Genomic DNA, 15,806 nt, shown 5'->3' with positions numbered 1-15,806 from the left:
CTTCACCCTCTTCTGGGCACTTGGCGGCTGGGAGGGAGGAGAGAGGCCCTCCCGCGGGTCTTGACATGCCATATAGCTGGTGCTGGTTGCTTAGGGATTTGAGGGAAATAAAACGCTGAAGCTGAGCAAGCGCCTCCTCCAACTATAGATGTGTAGCACGGCAGCCCCTTAAAATGGCTCAGTCTGTGAACCTCGTCATGTTTGGGTAACAGACTGTGTCAGGATTTTCAGATGAGACCGTCAGGTCGGCTACTGAGAGTTTTCCGCTTTGCTTTCCCCCAGATAACCTTACGTGGGTTGACCTGGACTTTACTGCCTGTGTGGTGGGGTCCCTCTCCTAGTTACTCTGTAAGGAACTTTGAAATTGAATTAGAGTAACACGCTCTTTCAGGCTTTCTCTGAGGCTGAAGGATCTGGTCGTCTCTCCTACAGTAGTAATGCTCCTTCTTTTCTGCCCCCAGGCTCTTATAAAGAAGAATTTCCAGCGTAAGGATGATGCACCTTCCTTCTCCTAGATTTAGCAATTGTTAACCTCCTGACATACTTGCTTTTGTCTCACTGTGCAAGGACTTTCTTCTAAAGGGTTAGGGGTTAGACATCGTGGGAGGAAACAACAGGTCCAAGAAGTTTAATGAACTCCAAGCTTAAGAAGGATGAAGGAATCTATTTCACGCCAGGTTACAACCTATTAGCTTAGAAGCCTGATAAAAAGAGAAAGGTAGTAATTAGCCAGAGTGAAAAGACACATTGTGAACAGGACAGGGATGACATTGTTTCTTTGGAAATGATGTGTTAGACCACAGTCCATCTCTGTCTTTGAAGGACTGAAAGATACAAAATATCAATCTAGAACTCTGTACCCAGAGACTACACCCTTCAGGAATAAAACAAAATAAACACCTCAGACATAAAAAAAAAAAAAAAGTTGAAAGAATTCATCCTGTACCACAGGAAATGACTCCACAGGGGAGGATCCACACAGCACAGTGGAGCGCAGGGAGGGAGGCTCGTGGGTGAGCAAGGGAGCACCCCCAGACGCCTCTTCCCTTGGGTGCAGTTCTCGGCTTCCATTTCCCAGCCTCCCTGGGCCCCGTCCACCGCTCTTGTTTTGAGCCGTCCCTTCTCCTGGGATTCATGTCTTCTGTTCTCGCTTACTCTCTCCTGTTCTGGTGAAGTGCTGCTCAGAGCTTCTGGAAAGGGGAAGTCAATTTTTGGAGACCTTGCATGTTTGAAAATGTCTTTATTTGACCCACACTTGATTTCTGGTTTGGGGGGCACAGAATTCTGTGCTAGAAATGATTTTCCTTTCAGAATTGTAGGCTTCGCTCCACTATCCTCTTGTTTTCACTGTTGCTTCTGAGAAGTTTGAAGCTACCTGATTCCTGACTATGCCCCGCGTCTTCCCCTCTGAGCTTCCCCTCTGTCCCAGGGTTCTGGACTGCCATGGTCATTGCGCTGCATTTGTTCTACCCGCTTGTTGTGCTGGAAGTTTGGGAAGCCGAGAAGTTTTGTCTGCATGTGGTCTGTGTTGCATCTTCTCCTCTTTTCCCCGCCCCCTTTTAAAAATGTAAAAGCGGGCCTCCCCGGTGGCGCAGCGGTTGAACACTGGGCTGCGAAGCTGCCCGCAGCCTCTGCAGCGCCGGTTCGATCCCCGACCGCCGGGTGAGGGTCCCACATGGCGCGCAGACCTCTCCTGCCGCCCGTTGCTCCCCTCAGCAGTGTACCTCGGTCCTTCTGCCTGCTCTGCTCCCCGCTCTGGCTCTGGTGAATTATCTCACCCTCCTGCACTTCTGGCTGTACCCAGTGCCTTGTATAAATAAATGAATAAATCTTTAAAAAAAATAAAAATTTAAAAGCCTTTCTTAGCTTAAGGACTGCACCAAAGCAGGTGACAGGTTGAATTTGGCCCCCCACCCCCCCACCATAGCTTGCTGAGCCTGGCGCTAGACGGTAAGTGGCCCTTCCAGTCTGGTAGCTTACTCCCTGTCCTCTGGGAACAGTTTCATGATTTCATTCATGAGTTCCTCTCAGTTCCCCATTGATGGAACCCCTCCTATTCAGAAGTTGAACCTCTTGACTTGGTCCTCTAGTTTTCTTAATCTATTCAAGTATTTATCCCTTTGAGTTTTTGCTGTGCTTTGGGGGAGATTTCCTCAGCTTTTTCCTCTAGTACTTTTATTTCATTTAAAATACCCTTAGGGGCCTCCCCGGTGGCGCAGCGGTTGAGCGCTGGGTTGCGAAGCTGCCCGCAGCCTCTGCAGCGACGGTTCGATCCCTGGCTGCTCCCCGGCCACTGGAGGAGGGTCCCACATGGCGCGCAGACCTCTCCTGCCGCCCGCTGCTCCCCTCAGCAGTGTGCTTCGGTCCTTCTGCCTGCTCTGCTCCCCTGCTCTGCTCCTTGCTCTGGCTCTGGTGAATTCTCTCACCCTCCTGCGCTTCTGACTGTACCCAGTGCATGTATAAACAAAAACAAACAAACAAACAAATAAATAAAAAAAAAAAATAAAATAAATACCCTTAGGTCTTTTAAATTTTCTTTCTAATCACTCCCCCATGCTGGCTTTATGGATGCGGTATCTTTTATGTCTCTTTTAAAAATATGTATTTTTAAATATCTATACTGTTTCTTTGGGTTTTGTTGTTATTGTTGTGTTGACTGCTTTCCATGTTCTCTGAGGGAGTTTCCTCAGAGGTGCAGTGAACTGCGGCTGGCAGCTTGTGATGCGGAACCAGGAGCAGGTGCTGCTCTGAGCTGAGGCTGGTCCTGATCTGGGTGGGCTGTCCACTAGGGAGTCCCCTGAATCAGTATCTTTAGATTTTTCTTCTTGGGCTTCAGTTCCCCAGAGAAGTCTTGTGCCTCCTGTCTGGGAGATAGAGGCTGGCTGCCAGAATTCTGGGAGCTGAGCGGATGAAGGTATCCTTTAGTCCCTTTGTTTCCAGCGTGAGCCTTAACCTTTCATCTGAGTCTTGGGTTGCTCCCCCCACCCCCGTTCATCTTGCCCTCCCCCCTATCTTGCTCCCTCTGAAGAAGAAACTTTGCCATCTCAACGTGGCAGAACACCCAGTTACCCAGTGATAAGTGGTGAAAGGATCTGGCATATAACTGCTTCTCAAAGGTCTGCTTCCCACGTGCCTTCTGTCCCCCCCCCCCCCCCCCCGCTCCCCCATAACTTGAAGTTCCAGAGGTCTCTGTGCTGCCACTTCCTGTAACGGCTGGAGCTTTGTCTATGAACATCCCTGCTGCCGGCTTAGGATTCCACCTCAGAGAGATTCTGCTCTAGTCAGTCAGCACACATCTGTTACAGTAAGTAAGTCCACAGACTCAGAATTCAAAAATAAGACTTTATCACTTACAAGAAGTGTGTCCCAGGAAGGAAGGAGGGGAGTGGTCAGAGGCGGGGGACCATCACACCCTAGTTTCCTAAGTGCAGAGTGACTGGCTCCTTGCTACTTTGCTACTTTTCTTTCTCTTGATGAGCGGGGAATGGAGGCATTCTCCTGGAGTTCTAGGACTAATTGCACAACAAAAACCTGACTAAATAAGACAGGAGGTTTAGCAAAATATTTCAGAAGTCCTAAATGCAGGAATTTCCTTCTGAATTAGCTAATTAACCTACTCTGAAGCTGGAAATCAAGTGAAGCCTAAGGTCTTTTCTTCGATACTGGATCTCCCCTGGAGGACCCCAGGATACATTCTAAGCCATGGTCTTTAGCATAGAATTTTAACTACATTATACAGTTAGGAGGGCCTCCCCCGGTGGCGCAGCAGTTGAACGCTGGGCTGCGAGGCTGCCCGCAGCCTCTGCAGCGCCGGTTCGGTCCCTGGCCGCTGGCGAGGGTCCCAAAAAAAAAAAAAAAAAAAATTATACAATTAGGAGTGACAGGATTTACCATCCAATTCTCTGCCGCCCACCCAGCCCCTCACTGAAGGCTGGGCAGAGAGCACTACCATCCACACAAGCAGCCTCATATTCCAGGGTGGTGCCCAAATGCTGCCTCCATCAACAGGGAGGGGCCAGAGACACTTTTTGATACAGATACCTGGCGCCCAGAATGGCCTCTGGCCTAGGCAATTTTAGCAGATAAGAAAAATGATCTTCATGGAAATTTTGTAAGTCTGATCAGGAAAAATGACAGAAGCATGACATAAAACCTTCGATAAAGAATCTATTTTGGAAGAAGACCAGTACAGAGAAAAGAAATTAAATCACTCAAATATAAACGTGATAAACCAAGAGCTGAATGTGAGGTGCTGCGAAATACCAGAAAGAAACAGAATGTGGGTGGCTGCGCAGGGGCACGGGGAAGAAGCAGCACCGCGGACCTGAGGACCCGCCTTAGCATGTGTGTGGGACCTTTTCCGCGGGACGTGGATGCCTGACAGAAAGCCAGCCGGTCTGCAGGTTCTGCGAAGTGAGCACGTTTGCATTTTCAATGTCTTCTCTCCTCAGCGCCCCACCTTCTTCCTGTGCTTGGTCTTGGACCCAAACACAACAGGATGTTCTCTTTCCTGGTACCTTAGAGCAAACAGTTCAGGGATTTGGGGAAGGGAAACCATCCTGAAAAGAGACCTCTGTGTGTGTGTGTGGGGGGGGGGCGGTTCCCCTCCTTCTGGAAACTTCCCCGTGGCTTCTGTTTTATGTCAGTTTGATACGTCCAGAGTGACCATACTGAAGGTTCCAGAGGGGCTTGACTTTGTCATGTTGTGTGGGGACAAACATGTTTTAACATGCCATCACCGAAGTAGGTTCACATGTCACCCCTGAACAGATTGGGCTGGTCAGTCTTGAACTTGAAAATAAGAGGATATCTATAGACGCTGTCATGGACAAGTCACATGATCTCCCTCAGCTTCAGTTTCCTTGAACAATGGACTAAGAGGGGCCGCTCACCCTCGTATTCTTGACACTCTGGGCCATGTGAGTCTGTAGGGTGTGTAGCAACATTCCTGGTGTGTACCTGCCTGATGACCATCATGACCACAAAGATGTCTCCAGACTTGGCTCAGTATCCCCTGGGTGTGGAGGGGAGTGCAGAATCACCCCTTTGAGAACCACTGTGTTCTCTGACTGCTCTGGGTTTCTGGGATTATAGGAAATATTATTCTTCCCCCTCTTTCCAAAGTTTATGTTCCCTAATCTGCTAGCCCTTAAGGGGACTGCCTAAGTTCACAAAAAATGTGATTAGTAGATATTAAATGCTGCATCTACCAATTTAAGATACCCGCCACCTCTTGGGTTCCCGCCAAGATCAAGCTGAATGCTTATTCTGGGCCCTGCTCTTCAGGGAGGCATTACTGCAGTCACGGGAGTGCCGGTGTCCACTGAGAGGGTGAGCTGGCTGCAGAGAAGCAGGCTCAGACTGTGCACCCGTGGGCCTGCGCACCTGTGGCGGCTGCTGGTCTTGGCAAGGACGTGTCAGATTTGGCAGTGCGGATGAGATAGCCAGCTGCTTTTGGCCCTGGAAGATTCTTTGCCATTCTGCCTTTTTTTCTTTTTCTTTTTCTTTTTTTTTTGCCTGTACTTGGACTTCTTGTTTCAAAATATTAATATAGCTAAGTGGTATTTGCTGCTCTTGCTATTACAAAGATTTAAATTGGGGTTTCCATTTTCCTTATTGGTTTTCCCATTTGTGTATATTTGGTAACTTCCCAGCATCTTCCATCCAAGGAGCATCGTGCACTTCCTTGGGAAGTGAAGTGAGGTGAGGGTGCACCTTAAAGCACAACCAGGAGCTACTGTCTCTTTTTTCTTTTTGTCTCCTGTGAGATTCTTTCTACAAATCAAAGTTGCAAGGTCTGTAAAACTTTGCTTGAGAGACTCTAGTTCCTTAAGCTTTTGGCTCTCAGCCTTATAAAACAGTGGGGAAAATAGATTTTAAAATGAGGATTTCCTGTGAAAGAGAAAGTGGATTGTCATTTTTGTAACCCTACCCAGCACCTTTATGGGTCTGAGGTGAGGGTTTGGGTCATCTGATAGCAGGCTTTTATTTATCATCATGCCTCCTTGCAGATGCTGGCAGCAGCCCAAGTTTTGGGGTGTCATAATGTTGGACATTGAGTCTTATCGGCTTCAGGGTATGCTTACAAGGGCAATGTAATCAGCTCATTGTTCACCTATCTCTGCCCATTATAAAGCTTTTGAACACCTCAAAACACCTCTGCCCTCCTTTCTCTCCCACACCCCATCACCCCAAACCAACTGTAAATAGAAACGTTCTCAAATTATACCTGGGCTAAGCAATTGTCTTTCAGCAGTCACAGGGTGCACCTGTTCTTGCCTGGTGACTGATCATTTATGGTCTCAATTTTGGCCTCTCTTGCTTCTGCAAAGTACAATTTAGATACAAAATGATAGTAAATTACAGCTTTAGATACTTTTTATCAGGTTCAACTGGGATACTTGTCTTCACAGAAAGTCAAGGTGGGGCAGGTCCAAATTAAGCAAAACTGGATTCGTTTTTTTTTTTTTAAAGATTTATTTATTTATACAAGAACTGGAGTACAGGTCAGAGGTGCAGGAGGGTGAGAGAATTCCCCAGAGAGCGGGGAGCAGAACAGGCAGATGGACCGAAGACACTGCGAGAGAGCAGCGGATGAGACAGGAGAGGTTTGCTGCGTCATGTGGGTATCTCTCTGGCCAGCTGGGAATAGAACCTGCACTGCAGAGGCTGCGGACAGCTTCACAGCGCAGCGTTCAACCCGCTGCGCCACCGGGGAGGCCCTGAATTTGTTTTTTTTTTTTTTTAATAGAGGCATGTTTTATTTATTTATTTGTTTGTTTGTTTGTTTTGTTTATACATGCACTGGCTACAGTCAGAAGCGCGGGAGGGTGAGAGAATTCACCAGAGCCAGAGTGGGGAGCAGAGCAGGCAGAAGGACCGAAGCACACTGCTGAGTGGAGCAGCAGGCGGCAGGAGAGGTCTGCACGCCATGTGGGACCCTCCTCCGGTGGCCAGGGAGCAGCCGGGGATCGAACCGGCACTGCAGAGGCTGCAGGCAGCTTCGCAACCCAGCGCTCAACCGCTGCGCCACCAGGGAGGCCCTGAATTTGGTTTTTGAGTTTGATAGTTTCATCTCAAACTGTCTGACTTTTAAAACAGCTTTCTCATACGGAGTTCACATCCCTTGTCAACTCCCATTTCAGATAAACCATGTCTTTTAGTACATTCATGGGGTCATGCAACCATCATCACAGTCAAGGTTAGAACTCTTTCACTACCCCAAAAAGAAACTGTGCCCCTTAGACATCAATCCCCGATATTGCCTCCCCTCTGCCCTAGGCAACTACTAATCTACTTTTTGTCTCAGTGGATCGGCCTGTTCTGGACACTTCATGTACACGGAATCACACAACACACGGCCCTCTGTGACTGGCTTCTTTGATGTAGCATGTTTTCAAGGTTTATCCATGTTCGTCCTGTTGCACACCATACCTGGTGAAGTGCATCATCCTTTTTTGTGGCTGAATAATGTTCCATGGTCTGGGCAGTCTTCATTATTTATCCAGTCAGTTGATGGACAGTGGATTGTTTCTACTTTTTTGGTTGTTGTGCTAATGCTGCTGTGAACATGTGTGTACAGGTTTTTGGGTGGCTTCTTTTCACTTCTCTTGAATATACCCCTTGAAGTGGAATTGCTGGATCATAGTAACTCTGTGTTTAGTCATTTGAGAAATTGCCACACTCTTTTCCAAACAGGTTGTACCGTTTGTAGTCCATGAGGCTTCTGTGGGTTTTTTCATTCTTATGCTTCAGTTAGAATGTTTTATCTTGCCAACCAGCTTGTCAGTTCCTTGGGGTCAAGAAATTGGTTTATACTTTTGTACCTTCCGTAAGCTACATGTGGTTATGTGCATTTTATTGTGCAATTGCTACTCTTCACTTCTCTGAGCCGCAGTTTCCTCCTATGTAAAATGGCTGTGATTTCACTAGTCTCTGAGGGTCGCCGTGATCTTCAAATGAGATGCGGGACAGTGCCGTCCATTTAGCCAGTCTCCTGTAGACCTTACATGCTACTACTGTGGTGGGCGATTTTTTTTTATTATTTTCTTTACTATGAGCTTTGATAAGTATTTATAAGTTGTGACATCTCAGACACTGGTTAAGAAATGAGTACACAGGTGAGTGCTTAGGTGCTGGAGATTTCGGATCCGAGCACTGTGGCCACACTCACCCCACACTGAGCTCCTCAGTGATTCTGGGTGAGGGGAGTTAGAGAACATTTCCAGATCCTCTGGCTTCCGAACTTGGACAGCCCAGAATAGCCATAGTTTACCTGTCTTACTCCTCAGGATGAAAGAGACCTATCTCCCCAACAGTCCCCAGGAAAGAGCCTCCAAGACCTCTTTCCCAAGCAGTGATCTCTGGACTGGAACTTGTGAATCTTGGGGGTATGAGGACAGTGCTGGCTGGAGGGGTGGTATAGGGGGTTGTGAAGACCCATGAGGGAAGCACCTTCAGCCATGGGGTGTGCTGCACAGAGAACTGTCACTTCACTCTGGCAGGCTCCACTCTGCTGTGCACTCACAGGGCTCGTTCATTCTGCAGGCATTTGCTAACTCACTATTTTATGCCAGATTCCAGAGCCAGGCGGGAGGGAGGGTGCAGGAAGGAGAGACAGTTGTCATGTCTGAAGGTGACTGAATGGGGCTTAGTGTTCAGGAGCAGAACACACCGAGTGACTGTGGAGTCCTCAGGGAGCATGGGGTGACCTTTCAAGTATGCCCTGAGCATTCTTTCCTTCAAGGCGCATGCGGCGTCTCCCCATCCTTCTCTTCTCTCTATCCCCAGGCTGTCCCACCCTTGATCCAGACAGACCTGGAGACTGCACATCCTGTCCCCCCCCCAGAGGGCCTTCCTCCAAGCCCTCCTCACACTCTAGTTCACCCTCCTTTTTAATTTCCTTGAGCACTTGCCAGTCTCTAGAATGACCGATGATGTCCTCGCGTTTGTTGGCTGCCTCCCTGTTCCCCGGTAAGCGCCTGGCAGTGCAAGCAGGGAGCCGGGCATGGGCATCTGTGGAGAACTGCTGTTTGCTGTGTCTTTATCCCGATGCCTGGGACCATGTCTGGCACTTAGCAGGTGCTCAGTAAAGCACCATTGTTGAATGGCCAAAGGGGTTATATACAGATAAGTAAACTGGAAGCCAGTCCACATATCACCAACTCCATGAGAGGCAGTAAGAAACCTGCTGGAAATGATTGAATTCTTCTGTATTAGGAAGGTCAAATAGCATTGAAAATTGGTGGTGGTGGTGCCGGTGAAAGCCAGCGGTGGCTCAACCGCTGCGCCACCCGGGAGACCCACCTCCCGGTAGCTTTGAGGCAGACGTATCTTTCCTGTTGTGCAGAGGGAAGCTGACACGGAGATGCAATAACTTGCCCAAAGTCGCAGCCAGTGAGTGGAGGAGCAGGGGGTGGAGTTTTAGCTGCTTGTCCCCCAGCCCATCTGAATCACTTTGCTTAGTGTGTCAAGGTGATTGTTTTCCAGGTAAGGGAGAAAGGACACCTGCTTCAACTTCAGCACCTCGTCCAGGCCGGCCCCACGAGCATTGTGTGACAGGGAAGAGCGTTTGGCTGGGGGTTCAAAGACTGTTCTGCTCCAGGGGCCCAGCCCTTTCTGGCCTCTCCTGGAGGCTGTATTTTGCATTTTATTGTTTTGCAAGGAGTGTCTCAATATGAAACAAGAGACCTCGACTCTGACATCACAGAAGTGCCTTTTGTTGAATGCCTCACAATTACCAGCCACCAGACTTAGGCATTTGATCTCATTAATCTTCTTAATGGCCATAAAATAAAATCACAATTTTAATTTTGCTAATGAGAGAATGGAAGCCTAAAACACTTTAAACTTGCCTACGGCCATATTGCCCGCACACGCCAGCATCTGGACCTTCACCTGATGTAACTTGGCATTGTTTTTCTTAATTACAAGAAATGTGGTGTGATCTCTGCCAGCAAAGTAGTGTTACACTCTCTGCCACTGGGGTTTATTCAAGAGGTTCTTTTTAGAGCTACCACAATCGAACCCCAGTAACTGAATATTCCCTGCACTTTGCATTGGTTAAAGAGGAGGGCACTTGAGTTGAGATTCCCTGAATTCCCCTAGCAAAGAGGCAAGTCCCGGGAAACCAGCCCCTGGGCACCTGTGCTGGCTGCCTGGAGCTCAAGCTGCAGTGTGGAATATTTGACTCCCCGTGGTTTTAAAGACTTGAGTGATGTCAACATTTCTCCTAGGCTTCCAGCCCATCTATTATTAGTTACGCTATTTCAGATGTTTTGGGGTGCCATGGCTCTGGTGCCCCAACACGTTCACTGTGAAGGGCAGTCTCAAGTCCCATGACAGTAAGGGCAGGGATTCTCCTGGAGCCAGACCCCAGCCATCCTGTGAGCATGCACTTGGGGACTCCAGTCAGTGTAGGGGGTGCGTCTGAAGATGTCCCAGACCATCTGCTGTTCTCAGGACTCGAGAGGGATCTGTTGGCTCCTTGGGAGTCACAGGTTGGACCTTGGGAGTCACCCAGGTTGAGAAGGAACCCACTTCCTCACTCTGGCTGTGATGAAGCAGATCCGCCAGGATCAAGGTCCTCGTGATTATGGAGATGTTGAAGGTCCCGTTTCCTCCGCCCTGCCTGTGCAGGCTGCCTAGGTGGCAGAGCAGACTTTGTGACTGTAAATACACAACCTGCTGGCTGCACCAGCCTCGGGAACCTTTATTATTTCCCTCCACATGAAGAGGATGTCAGAGGGAGATGAAGTGTGGCAGCCAGGGATTATTTGTGAGGGAGTAGCCCAAGCAGCTTGACTCTTAATGCTAACATGGGCTATAATCCTTGTTTCCTTTTTGGTATTGGATTAGAAAAATGCAGGGCAGGATTGGAATTGGCTGTTAGCACTACCCACCGTGAACACAGGTCCTGAGAATTTCAGCACAGGAATAACTCAGTGGGAAGTGTTTATGCTGCAGCAGTTACTCCAGCCTTCAGTACTTGTTTGATTTTCTAATTATATCTCTGCCTTCCCCTATCAAAAGGTGGCTTGAATTTAAAGTCAGTGTTTTAATTGTGTGTAGTGGCCAAAAAAAAGAAAGAAAAAAAAAGGAAAATATCCATCCTCTGTAATATAATCAATTCAAATAAAGACAGCAAAATGTTACCATTTTCTGCTGTCACATTAGCAGACATTAAAAAAACAAACCTCAAGGTATTACTGAACCAGTTAGCATGTAACCTGGAGAGTCATGCAGCAGTAAAAATTATGCTTTTGAAAAATAATGCTGCAGAATTTATCAAGCACCCAGAGCATTACACCCTGCCCATTCATTCCATACCCAGAATGTGCTCCTGAAGAGGGGTTTGTGCAAAGCAAGGCCCCAGGCACAAAAATGTCATCTTAGAGGACTTTTCCTATAACAAAAAGTGACACATGCTCAGTGTGGAGAGCTTGGGAGAACATGGGGAGGCTCAAACTGGCAGTTCAAGATTGATCTTAACTTCACTGTACAAAAATAGCCTTTTTGTGTAAGTCTTTCTAATTTTGCCTTTGTGTGATTTTTAAAAATTGTTGCATCACGCCTTTCCCCACTCACTCATATATATTGAATATTGTGTCCCTCTTTTGTGCTCACCTGGAGAAATTCTTTTTTTTTCCCCAAGATTTTATTTATTTATACAAGAACCGGGGTATAGGCCAGATGCGCGGGAGGGTGAGAGGATTCACCAGAGACAGAGACAGAGTCACCAGACACCGGAACAGGCAGACTGATGAAATACACTGCTGAGGGGAGCAGCGGGAGAGACAGGAGAGGTCTGCTGCGCTATGTGGGACCCTCGCCGGCCGGCATCGAACCCGCTCTACAGAGGCTGGGACAGCTTTATAGCCCTGAGCTCAACTGCCTGTGCCACCAGAGGAGGCCCAACACCTGGGGAAATTCTAACTCTGGTTGAAACCAGCTGCTCTTCCCTTTCTGGCCTGTTCTGGGCAGCCACCCGTTGTTGGGGGTGAGGGGCTACACTGCTTCCACTTTAAATTCACACCCATGAACCTTGGATTAGCTTTTAGTGGAGCCCAGAAATGCTAAATCTCCTTAGTAATTTATTTTTCCCCATATTTGGGAAGATATGCACCTGCCTTCTGAACACAGACACACCTCTCTCTCCCTCCGCGCCGCTAACCTGCTCTCGGTAGCCGCGCCTAGGCCCACGGCGCTCTGCCTTCCTTCTGCCCTCCTGCCTCCTACCTGGGCCAGGTCTCTCCTGCCTCGCCCCCCCGCCCCCCCCCCCCATTTCAGCTCTCGCCCTCTCGTGCTGTCTTTGCCTACGCTAGAAACCTGGGAGTCGCTCCGTCTCCTCTCGTCCTTGGCGCCCAGCTCATCAGCTCGCCCTGTTGGTTTTACCTCAGAGATAGACCTCAGATCCAGCCACTTTCCCTGCCTGGTGGTTTGGGGGTGAGAGCACCCACAGCTGTGCTTGGGATCGGAAGTACATCACAACTGCTCTTCACATCCGTTTTTGAGTTTGCAGGGGGCTCATGTGACTTGGGGGACCTTCACAGCGTTTTACTCACTTAACTTGAGGTGGCGGTTCTCCCACCGGGACCCTCCAGGGAGTCCATGAAGTCCGAGCTGTCTTCATACCTTGACTAAGATGCTGCTGCCTTTTTCCCTCACATTCTCTTAGTTTCCCAGCCGCTGGAGGGGTCCCGGCAGAAGCGTGGCTGGGGGAGCTCAGCTGCTGCGGGTGGGGCCCGGCCCCAGAAGTCGCGGAAGTGTAAACCAACGCGGTGTTCTCACTCAAGTGTCTTGTGGAAAATACAGTCACCGCTCGTTAAAGCGCTGTTCGTGTTGCCCTGCCGTGGGTTTATTGTTGCTCTTAGTGAAGCATATTTTTAAACATTTTCAGTTTAATTGCTAATACGATAAATATGAATAGATATGTACCCCCATGCACACACATTCTTGGGGGTCCTTCGTTTTTAAGAGTGTGAAGAAGTTCTGTGGGCAAGAAGGTGGAGACCCACCACGTGAAGGAGCTGGGGAGAGTAACTCTGCGGTGGACGGTGACGAGTGTGCAGCTGGGAGGGTTGTGGGGCAGGAGCAGCCCTGGGCGTTAACCCTTCTTTCTCTTCTTTCCCTCCCTCCTCCCTCCTCTTCCCCCTCCCCCTTCCCTCCCTCCCCCTCCCCCCTTCCTCAGAGATCATGCATGACGTGATCAAGAAGGTGAAGAAGAAGGGAGAGTGGAAGGTGAGTGAGAGCACACCTGGTGGCCCTTAAAGGCGAGTGCCCATGGGGCGGGGCGGGCACGCACAGGGCAGGAGCACAGGCCTGCGGAGTCCACAGAGCGCGAGAAAGGCCACTGTGCGGCCTCTGTGACCCCCAGTTAAGGGCCCTTGAAGAGCCCCCGGGGCCATCTCAGCATCACAGCTCTAATTTGAGTAAAATGCTCCCAGCAACCCGTTGCAGAAACTAGAAGAAGGTGAAATTATTCCACACGTCATGGGAAAGAAAGGGGGGCCTGTCTGGGGTACCCCCTCTCTGTAACCAAATAAGACACAACAGCTAAGCTTGCTCCCCCATGAGGGCAATGCTGGGCACGCGCTGTGCGTGGAGCTGGTATTTAGCCCAGGTGCTGGCCGTGCCCGGCAGGGCGGGAGGGCAGTGGGGGCTCCCGGGCTGGCGGCGACACCACGGTCTCCCTTGAACTTCCCGGCGTGTTGTTGAAAGACTGATGCCGGCTGCTCTTGACCCCAAGTCCTCCTGCAGTCGGGAGCCCACACGTCTTCCAGTTGTCTGGGCCTGAGAACAGCAGAGCTGGCAGAGCAGGAGGCCTGCGGTCTGGCCCCGGCCTGGGGAGCGTCTGTGTAGCCAGCACCCGCATCCCCACCGCCGGAGTCTCGCTCCCCTGTGCCATCAGCGATGGGCCCACAGTGTGTGGGTTTCACACACGTGTTAAGGAGGCTGCCTCGAGAGAAGCCAGGGGGCCCTGCAGGACACTTCTGTCCGGTTGTGTCTAGTTCCTGTCACCCGGGCTAGGTCAGTGATAGAAGAACAGAGAAAGAGTCTTGTTTTAACCGCCGCTTCCTCTCCACGGCGGGCTGCTTGGAGATGGAAGAGGTGAGCTAGGGACGGCAGGAACGAAGCTTTTAGGCCAGACTGGGCGGGTCCTCACTTGTCCCCTCTGCGCTGGGCAGAGCAGGTTCCGATGACACTGGTGCTGGTGCTGGCCCTTCCCGGTGACGCTGCCGCCCGTTCTCTGCCCCGCGCGGACACCAGGGTCATTCTCCCTGGAGAGAAATCTGTGTCCTGAACAAGCGCTCTCCCCTCTGGTTTTCTCTGAGGGTGCTGGTGCTGGAGATTGTTCTTTTCTCTCTCTCTCTCTCTTTCTTTCTCTTTCTCTCTCTCTCTCTCTTTATCATGAAAAATAAAAGCTTTTATTTCTTTAAGTCTCTAATTTAGGTCAGTGAGCACAAACTCTGCTCCCAGAAGGGTAGGGCTGGGCGGGGGATAGCGGTGAGCGTGTCCCTCGGGAAACCTCTGGCCCATAGAAATGTCAGTAGCCCAGGATTCGGGGCCCTCTGTATAGTTGGGCAGTGAGTGGTTGGGTTGCTGTGGACACCGTGCAGCTGAGCTGTTCTTGCTTCAGGTGCTGGTGGTGGACCAGCTGAGCATGAGGATGCTCTCGTCCTGCTGCAAGATGACGGACATCATGACGGAGGGGATCACAAGTGAGTGCCCCCCGCCCCACCCTGGGCCACGCCGCTCTTCCTCCCCATCCCTGTCATCTCCCTTGACCTAGAGCCTTCCAGCACCCTGGGTGGTGGGACATTAAGTTCCCAGAGACCCAGACCCAAGCTTCTTGACCACCAAATCCCTAACACCTAATGCGGTGCTAGAGGCTGTTAGATACCTGCTAACGGGGTCAAAAGGACAGTTAAGCTTCTAGCTTATGACCCCAATCGTGTCTTCTCCTTCTCTGTGGCTGCTGTCTCTGTCTAGTTGTGGAAGACATCAACAAGCGCAGGGAGCCGCTCCCCAGCCTGGAGGCCGTGTATCTCATCACTCCGTCAGAGAAGGTACCTCCTCTCCGGGGCTTTGGACAAGGGCGCGTGGCTAAGCATGCGCTTGACACGCTGCTCGGATTAAGCATCAAGCCCATAAATGGGGAAGCAGGGAGAATTGAAGCTTTCTGAAACGCAGGTGCTGTCCAGAAACCAGGGCTGGTGCGTCTTGTCCCCCTCGCATGCCCTCTGGAGTGGGAGATCCTCCCTGTGCGCTTAGTGATCCAACCTCCTGAACTTTGGTATTTTATGTTTTCAGGTTTATTTCCTTGACATCCAGTTAGTGTTCAAATTTATCTCTTAGCGTGCGGGTGGGGGACGGGAGGGTGGGTTCAAATCAGCATCCAGACCTGGGCCACCCCCTTGCTTTCTGGTCGATGGTTTTCTGGGGGTTTTCTGACACTTCATCTGTGTCAGTTCCCCTAGTTAAATGCTCTCTTTTCACTTTTGAAAGCTGGCTTATGTGTGAGCTTCAGCAGATGCAACTAAGTGGCCAGAACTTCATGGGTATGGGCTCTAGGGGTTTCTGGCTAGCATCCTTGTTTGTGGATCCCAGGGATCCCAGTTACGGGACTCCAGAGTGGGCTCTGTCCTCCTGCAGTGAGCCAAGAAGGCTTTTGTTCATCTAAATTCTGAAGTAATCCTGATTTTAAGTTCTCAGCAGCCGCTTGTGGCACATTGAAGCCCCTGCTATTTTGCGTGCACGGTGTGAAGGCAGCCTGCGCTCCCGCACTCACAGGCAGGCCTGCCCGT

The 15,806-nt window shown here is 50.1% G+C and overlaps 1 protein-coding gene across 3 annotated transcripts in view; it reads left to right on the top strand.

The window, feature by feature from the left end:
* The window catches only part of STXBP1 (syntaxin binding protein 1), a 51,796-nt gene that overhangs the window by 9,776 nt on the left and 26,214 nt on the right, over positions 1-15,806 (top strand). For all 3 annotated transcript variants that reach the window (XM_037494987.2, XM_037494986.1, XM_037494985.2), the window contains exons 2-4: positions 13,190-13,239; positions 14,639-14,720; positions 14,992-15,068. In XM_037494987.2, the coding sequence (XP_037350884.1) occupies positions 13,190-13,239; positions 14,639-14,720; positions 14,992-15,068 (209 nt within the window). The remainder of the gene's footprint in view (positions 1-13,189; positions 13,240-14,638; positions 14,721-14,991; positions 15,069-15,806) is intronic.

Source organism: Talpa occidentalis, unplaced genomic scaffold, assembly GCF_014898055.3.
Source record: "Talpa occidentalis isolate TD23 unplaced genomic scaffold, MPIMG_talOcc4v2.1 talOcc4.7, whole genome shotgun sequence".
In the NCBI taxonomy this organism is placed as follows: domain Eukaryota; kingdom Metazoa; phylum Chordata; class Mammalia; order Eulipotyphla; family Talpidae; genus Talpa; species Talpa occidentalis.
This window is presented reverse-complemented; position numbering and strand designations above follow the sequence as displayed.